This window comes from Eumetopias jubatus, unplaced genomic scaffold, assembly GCF_037043125.1.
Source record: "Eumetopias jubatus isolate StellerSeaLion01/CBP00866 unplaced genomic scaffold, mEumJub1_p1.0 scaffold_17, whole genome shotgun sequence".
Lineage (NCBI taxonomy): Eukaryota > Metazoa > Chordata > Mammalia > Carnivora > Otariidae > Eumetopias > Eumetopias jubatus.
Genome location: NW_028274823.1, coordinates 8,144,388 through 8,160,172, shown reverse-complemented (window position 1 = coordinate 8,160,172; position 15,785 = coordinate 8,144,388). Strand labels below are relative to the sequence as shown.

Below are 15,785 nucleotides of genomic sequence, written 5' to 3'. Positions count from 1 at the left end.
CATCAGCCTTTGGGTCAGGTCCTGATCTCGGGGTCCTGGGATCTAGCCCCTTGTCACCAGGCTCCCTGCCCAGCAGGGGGTCTGCTTGTCCTGCTCCCTCTGCCCTTCCCCCCCCCCCCAACGTGCTCTCTCTTGCTTTTTCTCTCTCAAATAAATAAAATCTTTTTAAAAAAATTAGTCTGGAAAACCATGATGGAGCTCACAAGTCTGTAAGGGGAAAAAAGCACTTACGATTCATCTCAGGAAAACAAGTAACTCTGATTCTTTGAACTTACCCTGCTAATACCATTAACTTCTACAGTAATGATACTTTGCCACACCCTGGGAATCATAAAGGCCTGGCAAGACCTTTGTAAAACATAAACCAGATCTGTAGAGAGCAAGCATGGTAAAGGTGGTGGTAGTGATATATTTATTTCCAGCCTGAATTCCAAATGACATCAGTGCAAAGGAGAGTGTTCCTTCATACAGAAACAGCTGATGAGAAGGCCATGGCATTTTCTACACTCTGCCGCACCGAGTGCATAGCTCTCTGCGACTTTCACTTCCCCGACCTCCCCTCCCGTGCCCAGCCAGGATCTTTCTGTTGCACTTCCAGATGCTAGAGTAGCACCTGGCACACAGCTGGTGCCCAATACGTGTTTGTGCAAAGGATGGGAGGAGAGAGTCTTTGGACTGTATGTTTATTTTAATGTACAAAAAAAGGGGGGAAGGGGATGTGTGTTTTGAATATATAAAGAATTATTAAAATTCAACAAAAAGACAACCCAATTAAAAAGTGAGCAGAAGGTTTGAAGGCACATTTCTCCAAAGATATATAAATGGCCAACATGTACATGAAAAGATGCTCAATACTGTTGAGTGATTAGGGAAATACAAATCAAAATTACACTGAGACACACTTTACATCTACTAGATTGGTTTTAATTTTAAAACAACAATAATAAAAAGTGTTGGCAAGGATATGGAGAAATCAGAACCCTCATACATTGCTGGTGGGAAATGTACAATGGTCTAGCAGCCGTGTAAAATAATCTGGGATTCCTCAATAGCTTAAATACAGAATGACCACGTGAGCCAGCAATCCCACACCTAATTACACATCGAAAAGAACTGGGGCACCTGGGTGGCTCAGTCTGGTAAGCAGCTGCCTTTGGCTCAGGTCATGATCCTGGAGTCCTGAGTTGGGCTCCCTGCTGAACGGAGAGTCTGCTTCTCCCTCTCCCTCTGCACCACCCCCCCAACTCATGCTCTCTCTGTCTCTGTCAAATAAATAAAATCTTAAAAAAAAAGAAAGAAAGAGGGGCGCCTAGGTGGCTCAGTCGTTAAGCGTCTGCCTTCGGCTCAGGTCATGATCCCAGGGTCCTGGGATGGAGCCCCACACTGGGCTCCCTGCTCAGCAGGGGGGGCCTGCTTCTCCCTCTCCCACTCACCCTGCTTGTGTTCCCTCTCTCACTGTGTCTCCGTCAAATAAATAAATAAAATCTTAAAAAAAAAAAGAGGGGCACCTGGGTGGCTCAGTTGGTTAAATGTCTGCCTTCAGCTCAGGTCATGATCCAAGCGTCCTGGGATGGAGCCCCGCATCGGGCTCCCTACTCAGCAGGGAGCCTGCTTCTCCCTTTCCCTCCGCTGCTCCCCCTGCTTGGGCTTTCTCACTCTCTCTGTCAAATAAATAAATAAAAAATCTTTAGAAAAGAAAAAAGAAAAGAACTGAAGACAGGCATTGAAACAAAAACTGTTTCACAGATGTTCATAACAGTACTATTCACAATCACCAAAATGTGGAAACAACCCAAATGTCCATCAACTGATAAATGGATAACAAAATGTGATTTATCAATTCAGCCACTAAAAGCAATGAAGTACAAACACATGGATGAACCTTGAAAACATTATGTGAGAAAGAAACTAAGCGCGAAAGGCTACGTATTATATGATCCCACTTATGTGAAATATCCAGGAGGGGCGCCTGGGTGGCTCAGTCGTTAGGCGTCTGCCTTCGGCTCAGGTCATGATCCCAGGGTCCTGGGATCGAGCCCCACATCGGGCTCCCCGCTCCGCGGAGAGCCGGCTTCTCCCTCTCCCACTCCCCCCGCTTGTGTTCCCTCTCTCACTTTGTCTCTCTCTCTGAAAAAAAAAAACAAAAACCATTTTTTGAAATATCCAGGAAAGACAAATGCATAGAGGAAGCGGGTTAGTGGCTGCTAAGGTGTAGGCACCTTAGGGGGAATGGATAGTTACTACTCAATGGAAACAGGGTTTCTGCTTGAGGTGATGAAAAAGTTCTGGAACCATATAGACATGATGGTTGCATTAACATCATGAATATACTTTATTTTTAGGATTTTTATTTATTTATTGAGAGAGAGAATGATAGCATGAGACGGGTGAGGGGCAGGGGAGAAGCAGACTCCCCGCCGAGCAGGGAGCCCGATGCGGAACTCGATCCCGGGACTCCAGGATCATGACCTGAGCCGAAGGCAGTCGCTTAACCAACTGAGCCACCCAGGCGCCCTAACATCGTGAATATACTTAATGCCACTTCAAATTGAACACTTTAATGGTAAATTTTATGTTATGTATATTTTTCCACAGTTAGAAAAAATTGTGATTTTTTCGCTGATTCAGTCAGTGGGGCTGAGACTCTTGATCTCAGGGTTGTGATCTCGAGACCCACCATGGGAATAGAGATTACTTAAAAATAAAATCTTTTTAAGAAATAAATAAGCCTAAAGAACTTCAAGTGTTTTGAAAGATTAAGAAGTGTGACTCACATGGAAGGTATTTTTATTAAGTCAGCTTGTGAATTTATCAGACAAGCCATCTTTGTGATATCTCCTGAGTAATTGCTGTTCGCTCCTATTCACCAATATTACTGTACTGATTTATATGGAAGGAAGCTAATTTCAAATCAGAGGGGTGCTTGAACTTTGTTTTGATGTCTTTAGAAAGATTCCATCAGAATCTTGCTTAGCGGTAAGTAGGGATTTTTAGGCTCCAAGAGGAGTTGATTTGTTTCCTTCTTCCTGTAGAGATATTCCTAGGAACTAAGTATTCTGAATCCCTGAGAATTTAGGGTGACTTAGCCAGCCACAATAATGATGGACCAAAGAGAGCCCCCTATGCAAAACTAGAACCCCTTGGAAAAAATGCATTTGTGAAAGAAGAGAACTTTCCAAAAAGGGGGTAAGCTAGCCTTTTAATGATTAGTCTTAAACCTTCCTGCACATTTGTGGTAATTTTGGACCTCATGAGTATTCTGTTCTGAAAATGCTATCTAAATCTCCCCCAAACGGGCCCCTTCTGCCTCAGGATCTGCCAGTTATTTAGAAGCAAAGAGAACATTTTGTAAATGTATTAACTATACATGAAAGAAAATGGCTCACAAGAAGGGAATCGATTTTGTAAAAATAAGTAATTTTCTAAGATCGTCCGCTCAGCTCTTTTGTGTGGACTGTCTACTGTCCTCTCCCGCCCCCAGTGTTCTTGGCCAGGTTAAGTCTCGCAAAGGATGAGTGTTGTGTGATCAGCGGCTGCCCGGAAGAGCGTTTATTTAAACCCTAATCCCCAGGGAGCCTGGCTGGCTCAGTCGGTTACCTGCAGAAGCCAATTTATACATTGGCAGGAAGAACTTTAACATTTAGAGAGCGTATTATGTGCCTCTCAGGCTCAGAAAACTTGCGGAAACTCACATCAGATTGCAGAGCTAGTTAAGCGGTAGAGAGGAAATAAAGGGTGGTCCTCTTTTTGGCTCCACAAACCACCATGGTTGCAGAAAAGATAAGAACACACAGACTGTAATCTACTCTGTGCCTGGGAACTCAATAAATCAATAAATTCCCACCATCCAAAACAGTTGGCACAGAACGGGTGCTCCGTACGGGTCTGTGGCAAGAAGGAAAGAGGCAGGGGACAGAGGAAGGTGGAGCAATGGAGTACCCTTTCTTTCTAATACTGACACTTACCTGTCTAACTATTACAAAATGCCCAAACGGCTGTCAGGTCATTAAAAAAAAAAAAAAAAAAAAACTTACCAAATATTTTATATGATTGGCGGCCCGAAGTACAATTTAAATCATCCTGATTACACCAAGAGGGATCTGATATCAATTTGTCTCATTTGGTGAAGGTCAAGGTGATATCCCCAATTTTACCATTGTAGAGAAACCCCATTTTCATTTGTAATTAATAAAGTAATTTATGGGGTGATAGTTGAGACCCTGTGAATATTCCCAGTTAAAAAAAAATTTTGTTTTAAATCATCCTGGAGTTATTAGGCCCAGCTTTCAGGCTCTGCTCTTCTCTTACTCTTTGTGTGACCTTGGGTAAGTCATATAACCTCACTGCATCTCAGTTTCTTAGGTAACCTGGACGACCTTGAGTAAGTCACCTCCTCTCTAAGACTCAATTTATTTCACCAGTGGGCAGATATGAACTAGGCACTTCACCAAAACAGATCCCCAGTGGCCAACAGGCATCTAGAGAGATGGTAACATCATAACCCGTTGGGAAATGAAATTTAAAACCAGAGTGTGACACGACTACGTAGCTTCCAAAATCATCGAATGACAAACGTGGTCATTCCCATGTGGAACACCTGGAGCTCTCCTTCCTTGCAGGTGGGAATGCAAACTGTTACAACCACACTGGGAAACTGACTGGCTGTATCTACTAAAGCTAGGCATATGCACACCCAGGAATCCCCCTGCTGGATATATTACAAATGAAAGTATAAAGATATAGTTACCAAAAGAAGTGTGTAAGACAGTAATCAAAACAATGAAAGAGTATTTGATTACCCACCCACAGTAGAATGGATAAATAAGTTGTAAATATGATAATATGCCAACAGCAAGAGGAATGAATCATCTACAGCCATATACCACAACATGGATGAAACTCATAAATAATGTTGAGCAAAGACATCTAGGCACAAAAAAGTACATACTGTAGGATTCCATTTTTATAATTAGAAGAAAAGAAAACCAGGCACAACTCATCAATGCTGTTAGATGTCAGGATAGCAGTTACACTGGGGGAGGTAATTATTGGAAGGGGACACAAGGGGCCTCTGAGATGCTCATCATGTTCTGTTCCTTGATCTGGGTGCTGATTATAAAGGTATATATATATTTTTTAAGATTTTATTTTTAAGTAATCTCTACACCCAAAGCAGGGCTTCAACCTACAACCCTGAGATCAAGAGTCACACGCTCTACCAACTGAGCCAGCCAGGCACTCCTATAAAGGTGTATTCTGTTCGCAAAAATGCACCAAGCCGTACACACCTGATATTTTCAGTTTTCTCTATGTTTATTATACTGCAATAAAAATTTTGTAAGTGAGGTGGTTGGGTTAGGGACAGCATGCTTAATGTCCTTTCTAGCTTCAAGTGGAATAACAATACCTTCATTGTGCCAGGCACCAAACTCTGTGTTTTCCACACAGATACTCTGTAATCATATATCTACAGAAGGGTAGAAGTGGCTTTGAACATGTAGTCCTTGAAAATCACAGCCCAAGAGAGGGTTAGGTGTGGCAAGCATGGCTGACCCCGAAAGTGACCCTCCTTCCAAGGCTCTCTCTCCCCTTGTCTCCACAACTGGGCTCCTCTGGGATTTGCCTCCAGCTTCTAGCTGGAGGCGGGAGGGGGGCACTTTCTGGTTTTTCTTTGCCTGAGTCTGGGTCTTCCCACTTCATTGACTCTTAGGTGCTTCCCCTTCAACTGACTTTAAGGTGGAATTATGTTTTTTAAAAGTGTACTTATTAGCGTTTACTGAAGAATATCTTTTAGCCTACTCATAATGTTTAAAGGTAGTTAAGCAGGTTTTATCAGTTACTTCTTAAAAAGACAAATACACTTGGGACGACCGGGTGGCTCAGTCGTTAAGCGTCTGCCTTCGGCTCAGGTCATGATCCCAGGCTCCTGGGATCGAGCCCCGCGTTGGGCTCCCTGCTCCGTGGGAAGCCTGCTTCTCCCTCTCCCACTCCCCCTGCTTGTGTTCCCTCTCTTGCTGTGTCTCTCTGTCAAATAAATAAATAAAATCTTAAAAAAAAAAGACAAATACACTAAATTGATCTGTGCCCATAAAATGGATGGGGATTTCTCAATGTATGGCAGGCTTTTCACTCACTCCCTTAAACTCATGTGGCTCCTTGGCTGTGTGGTTTCAAGCGGGGATCTGCAATGGTCACTTTTTTTTTTTTTAGATTTTATTTCTTTTTGAGAGAGAGAAAGAGAGAGCGTGAGGAGGAATGGAGGTGTGGGGCAGGGGGAGAAGCAAACTCCCCGCGGAGCAGGGAGTCCAATGAGGGACTCCATCCCAGGACCCTGGGATCATGACCCAAGCCGAAGGCAGACACTTAACCGATTGAGACACCCAGGCGTCCCTGCAATGGTCATTTTTAACATCAGAAATCTATGACCAAGGGGCGCCTGGGTGGCTCCAGAATGTACTTCCTTTAGTGGCAACAAGTTTTATTTTATTTATTTATTTATTTATAGATTTTATTTATTTATTTATTTATTTATTTATTTGACAGAGACACAGCGAGCGAGGGAACACAAGCAGGGGGAGTGGGAGAGGGAGAAGCAGGCTTCCCGCTGAGCAGGGAGCCTCACATGGGGCCCGATTCCAGGATCCTGGGATCATGACCTGAGCCGAAGGCAGATGCTTAATGACTGAGCCACCCAGGCGCCCCTACAAGCTTTATTTTCAAGAATAAATCAGACTCAGGGCACCTGGGTAGCTCAGTTGTTAAGCGTTTGCCTTTGGCTCAGGTCATGGTCCCAGGGTCCTGGGATCGGGCCCCATGTGAGGCTCCCTGCTCTGCGGGAAGTCTGCTTCTCCATCTCCCACTCCCCCTGCTTGTATTCCTGCTCTCGCTATCTCTCTCTCAAATAAATAAAATCTTTCTTTTTTTTTTTTAAGATTTTATTTTATTATTTATTTGAGAGAGAGAGAATGAGAGATAGAGAGCACGAGAGGGAAGAGGGTCAGAGGGAGAAGCAGACTCCCCGCAGAGCAGGGAGCCTGATGTGGGACTCGATCCCGGGACTCCAGGATCATGACCTGAGCTGAAGGCAGTTGCTTAACCAACTGAGCCACCCAGGCGCCCATAAATAAAATCTTTCAAAAAAAAAAAAAGAAAGAAAGAAATCTACGACCAATGGACAGCCTAAGCCTAAAAAGTTATTTACCAGGCTCTTTATGGGGTATTAAGAATTTGTAACATAAGACTAGGAAGTTAATGTCCTAAAAATCTGGTACGTAGGGGTTGATCTAATTTGTAGCCACTAACAAAATTCTGTAAGGTACTTCACTTTTGCTACGAAAATGGCCCTGTGTGTTTTTATATACTGCGCGCTAGCGTAGCCACTATGTGTCTATCTAGTACGGGTTTGAAGAAGTATCTAGCATGGCATGAGAAAGTCATGTTAGGGTAGAAATACCCTCTATTTGTGGAGACTAGCTGGTGGGGGGAGGGAGACACATCTATATAAACTCCGATAATTATAAAATTAGTTAAAAACTCTGCTAATAGAGAACAAGAAATAGTTAAATGAGAAATCATTACAAAAAGGATTTATTAGACAAACACATCAACTGATTGAGTCTAAGGATTTGGTCGGAAAGCCACTGGGCCTTTCAAAGCATCAGAAGTCCAAAGTCACACACTTGGAGCATTACTCTGGCACAATGTGTAGAAACCAGAAAGGTCAGGAATGACAGCACTCCATGCTAGTCCACAGACAGATAAGCCTCCCGCCTCCCTCCCTAGTCCCTCTTCTGCTGGAGTCTTCTGTGATGCTGGTACCTGAGAGAGATGAAATGTTCCCCACATCTTACAGAAATTCAGCTTCTTGTTACAGATCTTGACTCTGGGCACTTGAACTGCCTGTTCATGACACATGGGATGTTGCTTTTCAAAAACTAAAGAACAGTTGTTGAGGGAGTGTTTCTCAATAGGTAAAGTGAATAAAACATTCTCAACTACAGTAACTGCATTTTTAATCTCATCTGGCATCAATTATCTTTTAGAAAGTTACAATGTGGTTGTCTGGGAACACTCTTCTTTAACATAGAAGGAAACAAGTAATTAGCACATCATATATAATTAAAGGATACCCATTCTCAAATCTTGTAAGCATCTGATGAATATGAAGTTTTCATTTAATTTGGCAGAAGGCGGGATGTTTTCTATCATTCCTGATAATAATAGAACTAGATATTTCAAAATTATAGTATCATGGGTTCGTGACACCAAACTGGGCTTGCTTTATCAGAAGCCTTTGATCATTCAATTTAATTGTTAATGGCACAGGCTATCAAAAATAGCAAGCAGTATGGTATCCGTGTAGATATCAGCCCACCTCAAGTAACAAAGGTAAGAATGAAACAGACATGACCTGGCTGGGAACCTCGGGGTTTCTGAGATATGAACTCCAAACATATCACATAGAAAACTGAAGGCAGTATTCCAAATAAATCTGGCATGAGAATTTTACAGAATAATTTTTTCAGGGACATAATAAAAGTAGCAGTTGGAGCTAAGGGCCATACAGTAAGTTCCCGTGGTTGAATTCATTATGGGAATGTTTTTGCTTGGACAAAACATTGCCTAAATGACAGTCCTCCTTTAGCCTAAGAACTACTTCCTTCACACCCTTGACAGCCTTTTGCATGTTGTGCCATCCCGGAGTCTGTTGGGAACAAGAATGGCTCTAGATGAAGCTCTAACAATGTTGAGTTTGTGCCTTTAAAAAATAGTCCAATTTATGACTGTCGTGTGTACTGGGGGAGCTGTCCTTTCCCAGCTCTGTTCACTATTTGGGAGCCTAGGAAATGCCAGGACAGACCAATGAGAGTATCAAACACAGCGTCAGGCATAAACTTAAAGATTTTAGTTGAACCGTTGGTCCCTTCATTATCAATTTTAAGCATGTGAGGCTATTGCCTGTTGGTCAAAGCTGCTCTCAAAAACCTGCAAGACAGCCGAACCGCGCCTGCGTCAGCAGCTAAGTCTAACCACAAAGCCGTTATATTGCCTAGCAGAAACTTCTGGTCTTCTCAGAAAAGTAAGATACCTATTCTCTCAGGAACAGCCTGTGGGGGGTCTGTTTGGAACAAGAACTGCGCTCAAGTCTTAATCTTAAATGAAGATCTAAAAATGTGCAGTTTTGTGCATTTAAAAATAGTCCATTTCACAGCGGCAGTGTGTGTGCTCGTGGACCCAGCTCGTTCGGTATCTGGGAGGAATCACTGGGTTTGGGCCAATAATCAAGTATGAAAAGGGAACCAATACGCGCCGAAAGGGGGAAGCTGCTTACCCTCTGAAATGAGCTAAAATGTTCGAAGAAGATTCCATCCTAAGTGTGAGCGACCGGCGGGCAAGAAGTCTTGGCTCCCTGGCATCTCCATCCCCGCAGCCGTGTTAGCCCTGCTCGGGACACCTAGACTCTCGGAAGGAGCCCTTGGACGGAACTGAGCCTGACGGAAAGTGAAGAGCCAGGTTCAGAAACCGGAAGCGTTGAGGACAGCTTTCACTCCGGACACTTTTAAAGACGGCAGATCCCTGACCCCCTTTGTGGACCGCGTGGATTCAGGGGGTCTTCGCGGCGGGAAGGGGCGCGGCTGGAGCGGGCGGGCAGCCTCTCCCTGCCCTCTGGTGGCGCGTCGGGACAGCTGGAAAGGAAGGGGCGCGCAGACACCCGCTCACCACGAGGGGGCGGTCCCTGCGCGTCGGCGCCCCTCGGTGGAATGAGGAAACCCGCGACCACGCCAATCTCTCGTGAGTCCCGACGAAGTGGACCCCCGAGGAGCTCCGGGTTCATAGGTGCGGAGCGTAGAAAGGGGTCAGGTAGGAGGGCCCGAGGAAGGACGCAAAGGGGCCCCCGGCGGCTGCGGCCGTTGGCGGGAAGGAGGTGGCGGCCGGAAAGAGGACGTTGGCCGCCGAGTAGGAGGGGAAAGTCTGGAAGGGCAGTGCGCCCGGGCCCGGGGGTCCGGGACTGCTCCCCGCGCCGCCGCCGCCGCCCGCTCCAGCGGCCGTCCCGGGCGCCCCGGGCTGGGGCGCGCCGCTCCCCGCCTGCGCCGCACCGTCGGCGCCGGGGTTCTGCTTCTTCCACTTGGTCCTGCGGTTCTGGAACCAGATTTTGACCTGCGTCTCAGTGAGGCTGAGCGACAGCGCAAGGTTCAGGCGCTCGCACACCGACAGGTAGCGCGTGGCCCGGAACTTGTTCTCCAAAGCCACCAGCTGCTCATAGGTGAAGGCGGTGCGCGCGCGCCTCGGCTTGGCGCAGCGGGGCTCGGCGCGCCGGCGCCGGGGCCGCGGGGAGCCGGGCGAGCCCGGGGAGCCCGCGAGCCCGCGGGTGCCCGGCTCCGCCGCCGCCAACGCCGCCTCCCGGGACTCGGGGGAGCGCGCCGGGTCCGCCGCCTCCCGGGACTCGGGGGAGCGCGCCGGGTCCGCTTGCAGGAGCGCAGCCCGCCCCTGCGGCCGCCGCTGGCCCGCGTCGTCGGCTTCCTCCTCCTCCTCCTCCTCCTCCGCCTCCTCGGCATCGGAGCCCTCCAAGGGGGACGACGCGCCCGCGCCGCGGTCCGCAGCATCTAGTGGAGAAGGGGAGGGTGACCAGAAGCCCGGAACGACCCAGCCCCTCCGGGTCGCCAGACCCCCTCCTCCTCTTCCCCAGAGGCCCTAGCTCTGCCTCTCTCCCGCCTCTCGCTCCCCCCACCACCCCGCGATCACACATCCTCGCAAGCCCTTCCCAGGAGTTGGGGTTTAGGGGTGCGGTGTCCTCTTGCCCTTGACTCATTTTCTATCTAGTTGACGTCGAAGAAATGAATTTTGAATGAATGAATGACAACCCCCATTAAGAAAATATAATGACCATATTGGACAGTATTGGGCGGGTAGGATCACTGTACATTGAGACATCGAGATGTCAAACGCGTTTAAGGCTCCGTCTCCCTAGTCCCTAGAAGCCTATTTTGGTCTGGAACTCCTAGCAATTAAAAAAGAAGTTATTAAGCTCCCTCCGCCCCCCCCCCTTTTAAAAGTGAAATTCCCTCTTTCCCATCTTCTCTCTCCTGCCGTGTTAATAGAGTTTCAGATTTGTGCGGGACCCGATCGATAGATGTCATCTATTAAAGGTAAGTTTTAATCGAACAATATTAGGATCAGACAGGGAAAGGGGGTTTGAAGTCGGTACCTGCAAGCTGCGGGCAGGAGATATGCAGGCGCCAGTAATAGAATATCGATCACGGCTGTGGGGGGAGGGGAGTGCGGCCCCTCCGAGGGGCGATCCGAACAATTACCAGGCGGACTACCCGGGCCCAAGCACGGCCGCCAGAGGCGCCCCGAGCCCCAATCACTGCCAAACTTGGGGAGGAGAAGCGGGGGGCTGTGCCGCATCCAGCCTCTCTCGGACTTGCGTCTCTGACTCGGCGTCCCTCCAGGGAACCTCCCGCCCACGCTCCACCCAGCACGGGTCCTGCTGTCTTTTGTCCGTCTTTCCAGACACAAACTCTCCCAGACCCCTCATCAGGTGCCCGCCAGAGTTAGGAGTAAGTGAAAAAACCTTCCGAGTAGGAAGGACCAAAGGCCTCGCATTACCCCGCCCCACCCCTGCTCCCGCCCCAGTCAACGACTGGGTCTGGGGAGAGAGAGCAGAGCGCGTGGGGCAGCGGAATCTCTGCAGGTGTCGAGATGGTTGGAAGTGGGCCACTAGGTGCGTAAACCTGACTTCGCACTCCCTTCCAGGCACCGACACATGATTTAGCCTCAGCTTCCTCGTCCATAAAATGGGGGCAGTATTCATCATGTCTACCTCGCCGTTTCTGAAGTTTTCCATGACTTTTACCTGTGGTCTAGGCCCTGGCACGTGGTGGGTGCGTTATATGCCCGATAAATGAATGAGCCAGGATAAGGTGGACGTTGGCTGTTTAGTTTCCCCTGCGAGCAAAACAGAGCTGTGGTGCTTAGTGCTTTGGCCGGTGAGCAGGGACGGCCTTTGGGAGGCAAATCCCAGACCCAGGATGCTGGGGGCCTCTTTTCTGCCTCAATTCAGTTCCAACACAGAGACAAGGCAACGCTTTGCACCTCGTCCTGTGAGCCTTCTCCCTTTGGTGAAGGCTCCGCTAACGGCCACTCACTCGGTCCCTGGGTGTCCACCCACCTCCCAGCCTCCCCATCGCATCATCTGGGCTGGGGCTTCCAGGGACCCGGGGCCGCTTCGCATCCTTACCAGAGGTCTCCTGCTGCCGAGTTGAGTCCCCTGGGCTGGCGTCCTTCCCCGCTTCGCCCTCTGCCAAACTTTTCTTGGCTTCCCGGGGAGCAGGGCGCACGGCCGGGAGCGCAGTGCGGGTGAATTTCTGCGGATCCAGGATGTCCAGGACGGAGAAGGAGATCTTGTGGTGGGAGGGAGCCGCCTTGGCCCCGCCGTCCTGCCATGCCAGCATGCCCGCCGCCCACGGGCCGGAGGCCGGCGGCGCGGGGTCCGGGATGGCCGCGCTCTGGCTTGCCTTCGGCTGTGGCTGGGCCGCAGCTCTCCAGCCAGTAGGAGGGTCGGGGCGGCCAAGTGGATCTGGGGAGGGGCACGCGGAGGCGGAGCTGGGAGAGAGCCGCGGGGGCGCTGCGCCCGGATTGGCACTTGCGCGGCCCAGATCCCCGCCACGTGCAGAGCTCTCTCGCAGCGGCCCCAAGACTGCCCCGCACCGCGCTGGGGCAGCTCGCCTCGGCTCGGGGGCGCCTGCGTGAGCCCGGTGCGCGCGCGCGCCCATACACCGCCGCGGGCTCCGCGCGCCTCTGCCCGACCCGCGGGGACTCCGGATGTGCGCGAGCGAGGGATCGCGGGACCATTCCATCCCGGGGATTCCCCCCCCCCCCATACACACACTGACTTGGGCTTGGGTTTGTGACTTTTCCCCGGTGACTTTGAATTGGGGATATAATCGAGGCCAGCAGTGATTACCTGAAGGCAACGCTCCGCACATCTCCTGCCCCGCCAGGGAATCACAGTGATGGTCTCAGACCTGGTCACCTCAGATTTAAAAGCTCTAGTGTTCCCACAGTTTACAGTTTACAAAGCCCCTGGGCTTGCGCGATCTCACTTGGTTCTCCGAGCATCCCTGTGAGGAGGGAGTGGCCTGGCAACACTATCATCCCCATTTAAAGATAAGGAAATTGAGATTCCAAGGTGAGAAGTGCGTTGCCCAAGGTTACTATTGACTGGTGACAGCGGCCGGATTCGAACCGAGAGGTCTGCTTTTCCCCGGCCAGTAGCCTTTCCAGGATATCCTGCCATGTCAGAAATGGAGGAGGAAAATCCTGCCCTGAGCCGAGGCTTTCCCTTCTGCCCAGAGCCGGAGCCTAGCGGCGCCGGGTCACAGAACAGCAGGGGTTTTGGGGAGAGATCCAAGCCCGCGCTAGGGTGTCCCGCCGCTTTGGGAACCTTGGCGGGTTGCGGGCTCAGAGCCAGGTGAGATGGGCCTGGTGAGGGTGGCTGCCCTGGATCGCTGAGCCGCCAAGCACAGCCCTGATGCCCTTCAGTCCTTCCTCACAGTCACAGATTCAATCATGTGCAACAGAAATTGGGTCTCTGGGACCCAGGTTGCATCTTTGACCCCCCCCATCCCCTTCTAGCCCCAAGAAGAAGAAAAAAAAAGTTAAAAGATGCTTGTCTGGTTTGAACGTAAGGTCAGAGAACAGAGATAATCGGGCGGGCTCCCATCTGCCCCGCCAGGTCCCCTGGAATGATGAACATCAGTCCTTGGAGGAAACTTCCACCAGCCAGACCCATGTTAACATTCCTTCTCCTTTTGTCGCTTGGGGAGCAGTCTGTGAGCAGTAAGCATTTACCCCCGCAGCAAATTCTGAGGCTTCTCCGACCCCTCTGCCCAGAACCACTTCTAACTCTGCTGTTCCTTTCTTCCCTGCCCCATGGGGCTTCCAAACAATGACTTGGCAATTAATATTGTCCGAGAAGGTAGCTGTAGGAAGAGGAGGAGAAACTCGCTCATTAAAGTGCAGGGGTGGGTGGGGCGCTGTTAATCCCATCTGTTATGGAAGGGAAGACCCTACGCGCCGGTTCCTTGTAGCTTTTCTCATTCAAACCTGTGGCCCCTCCCAGAGGCGGCCCCTGTATTCCCTGCCGACTTTAAAGCCCTGCCGAAATTCAAACCCGCTCTAGGCCTAAAGCTATGATGGATTGTGCTTTTACGGGAAAGCAGGAAGGGAAGTGCCCTGCCCGAGCCCCTGGCCCACCTCCCACCAGAGGGAATGCACGCCCTGTGAAAACCAAAGAAAAGGTGACCCTGGAACTAAACAGTGGCACCCAGGAAACTGGATTGCAAATCAGAGAACCTTCCGGAACACATACTGATAGGGTACTTGGCTTTCTGTTTTGACAACTCTTTCTCACCCAGATCTCACTTGATTTTTTTTTTTAAATTTCCCTTTCTTTCTCCTTCCCTCCCCATATTGAGCTCACCCTCCTGTTACTCCCCCCCCCCCCCCCCGCGCACTTTCATATTTCTTCCACATTTGGGTTCTTCAGGGTAGAAATAGATCTCCCTAAGGTAGCTCCAGAAGGGATATTTGTGCTCTCCCACGATGGGTCTTATCTGTTCTGTTAGCAACCTTGCAGCCATTTTCCTCCGGAAGGTGAGCTGACATTCCAGAGGCGCCCTATACCCAAACCAGGGAGACAGGGAAGGCTGCAGACGGCCAAGAGCAGCCCCAATCTGGGTCATTTTCATTTTGCTTTATAAACTGCCTCAAAAAATTTTTGTTTAAGGGCGCCTGGGTGGCTCAGTTGGTTGAGCGACTGCCTCCGGCTCAGGTCATGATCCTGGAGCCCCGGGATCGAGTCCCACATCGGGCTCCCTGCTCAGCGGGGAGTCTGCTTCTCCCTCTGACCCTCTTCCCTCTCGTGCTCTCTGTCTCTCATTCTCTCTTTCTCAAATAAATAAATAAAATCTTAAAAAAATTTTTTTTTGTTTAAAAGATATGAATCACCTTTCCTTTGAGGTTGACAGGTGTTAAATATAGAAAAGGAGCAGCAAAGGGAGAAGCAACAAATTGGAGACAAAGACAAGAGCATATAAAGGCCACGTTTTTTAAGACTCAATCTTAAGAACTTCTTTTAATTCTTTTTAATTGTTCTTGTCCTTTATTTTTTCCCCTCTATTTCTGATACCCGTGCTCAGTGCAGTACCGGTTACCGTGTGTGGCTTCTGGAAATAGATGACGCAGTAGAAACAGCACACTGTCTCCATCAACATTGAAGGGATAGAAAATGCTCCCTTTGACTCACCCAACTCAGAAGTCCCCCACCCAACAAACAGGCAAAATTCCTCAATTTGGTGAGGGGAGGGGGGCCTTAGGGAATTGTCTTTCTGGCCACCTGCTTTGTAAATGACCAGGAGCTAGTGAGACCTCCGATAGGTACAGTTTGGTCTTGTGTTCACTCACTAACATCCTCCCGCATATATTTGTACCTGAGGTGTTCCTATATCCAGCAAGCCACCTTCCCTCTGTGCATGGAGTTGATTTGTTTTTCCAACGTGGGCATTAAAATTCTGCCTGAGTGCTGTCTTTAAATTGCTTTGATGCTAGGTGGGTTCCAACCCTGACCTGTCCTGATGGCAAGTGATGGCTGTAACAAGCTCGGGATCAATATTCATTGCGGGTGTCCTGGGCTGATAACACTATCCAAGACAATGTTCACTATCAGTGCAGACAGCTGAGATATTGCACCATTAGGGATGTTGTGTTAAATAACCTGATCC

The 15,785-nt window shown here is 49.2% G+C and overlaps 1 protein-coding gene across 1 annotated transcript; it reads right to left on the bottom strand.

Moving 5' to 3' along the window:
* Positions 1–9,314: 9,314 nt before the first annotated feature.
* On the bottom strand, positions 9,315–12,455 carry NKX1-2 (NK1 homeobox 2). Its single transcript, XM_028120020.2, has 2 exons — positions 12,242–12,455; positions 9,315–10,604 (listed from the first exon to the last, which is right to left on the bottom strand). Exons 1-2 carry the CDS (start codon positions 12,453–12,455, stop codon positions 9,832–9,834), a joined length of 987 nt encoding a protein of 328 aa, XP_027975821.2. The 3' UTR covers positions 9,315–9,831.
* Between the last annotated feature and the right edge of the window lie 3,330 nt (positions 12,456–15,785).

Bases quoted from the DNA above. Each gene is read 5' to 3' on its own strand.
- NKX1-2 (XM_028120020.2), bottom strand. From the start codon at position 12,455: ATGCTGGCATGGCAGGACGGCGGGGCCAAGGCGGCTCCCTCCCACCAC. The intron at 10,605-12,241 runs GTAAGGATGCGA...CTTCTCCACTAG, and splicing joins TCGGCAGCAGGAGACCTCTG to ATGCTGCGGACCGCGGCGCG.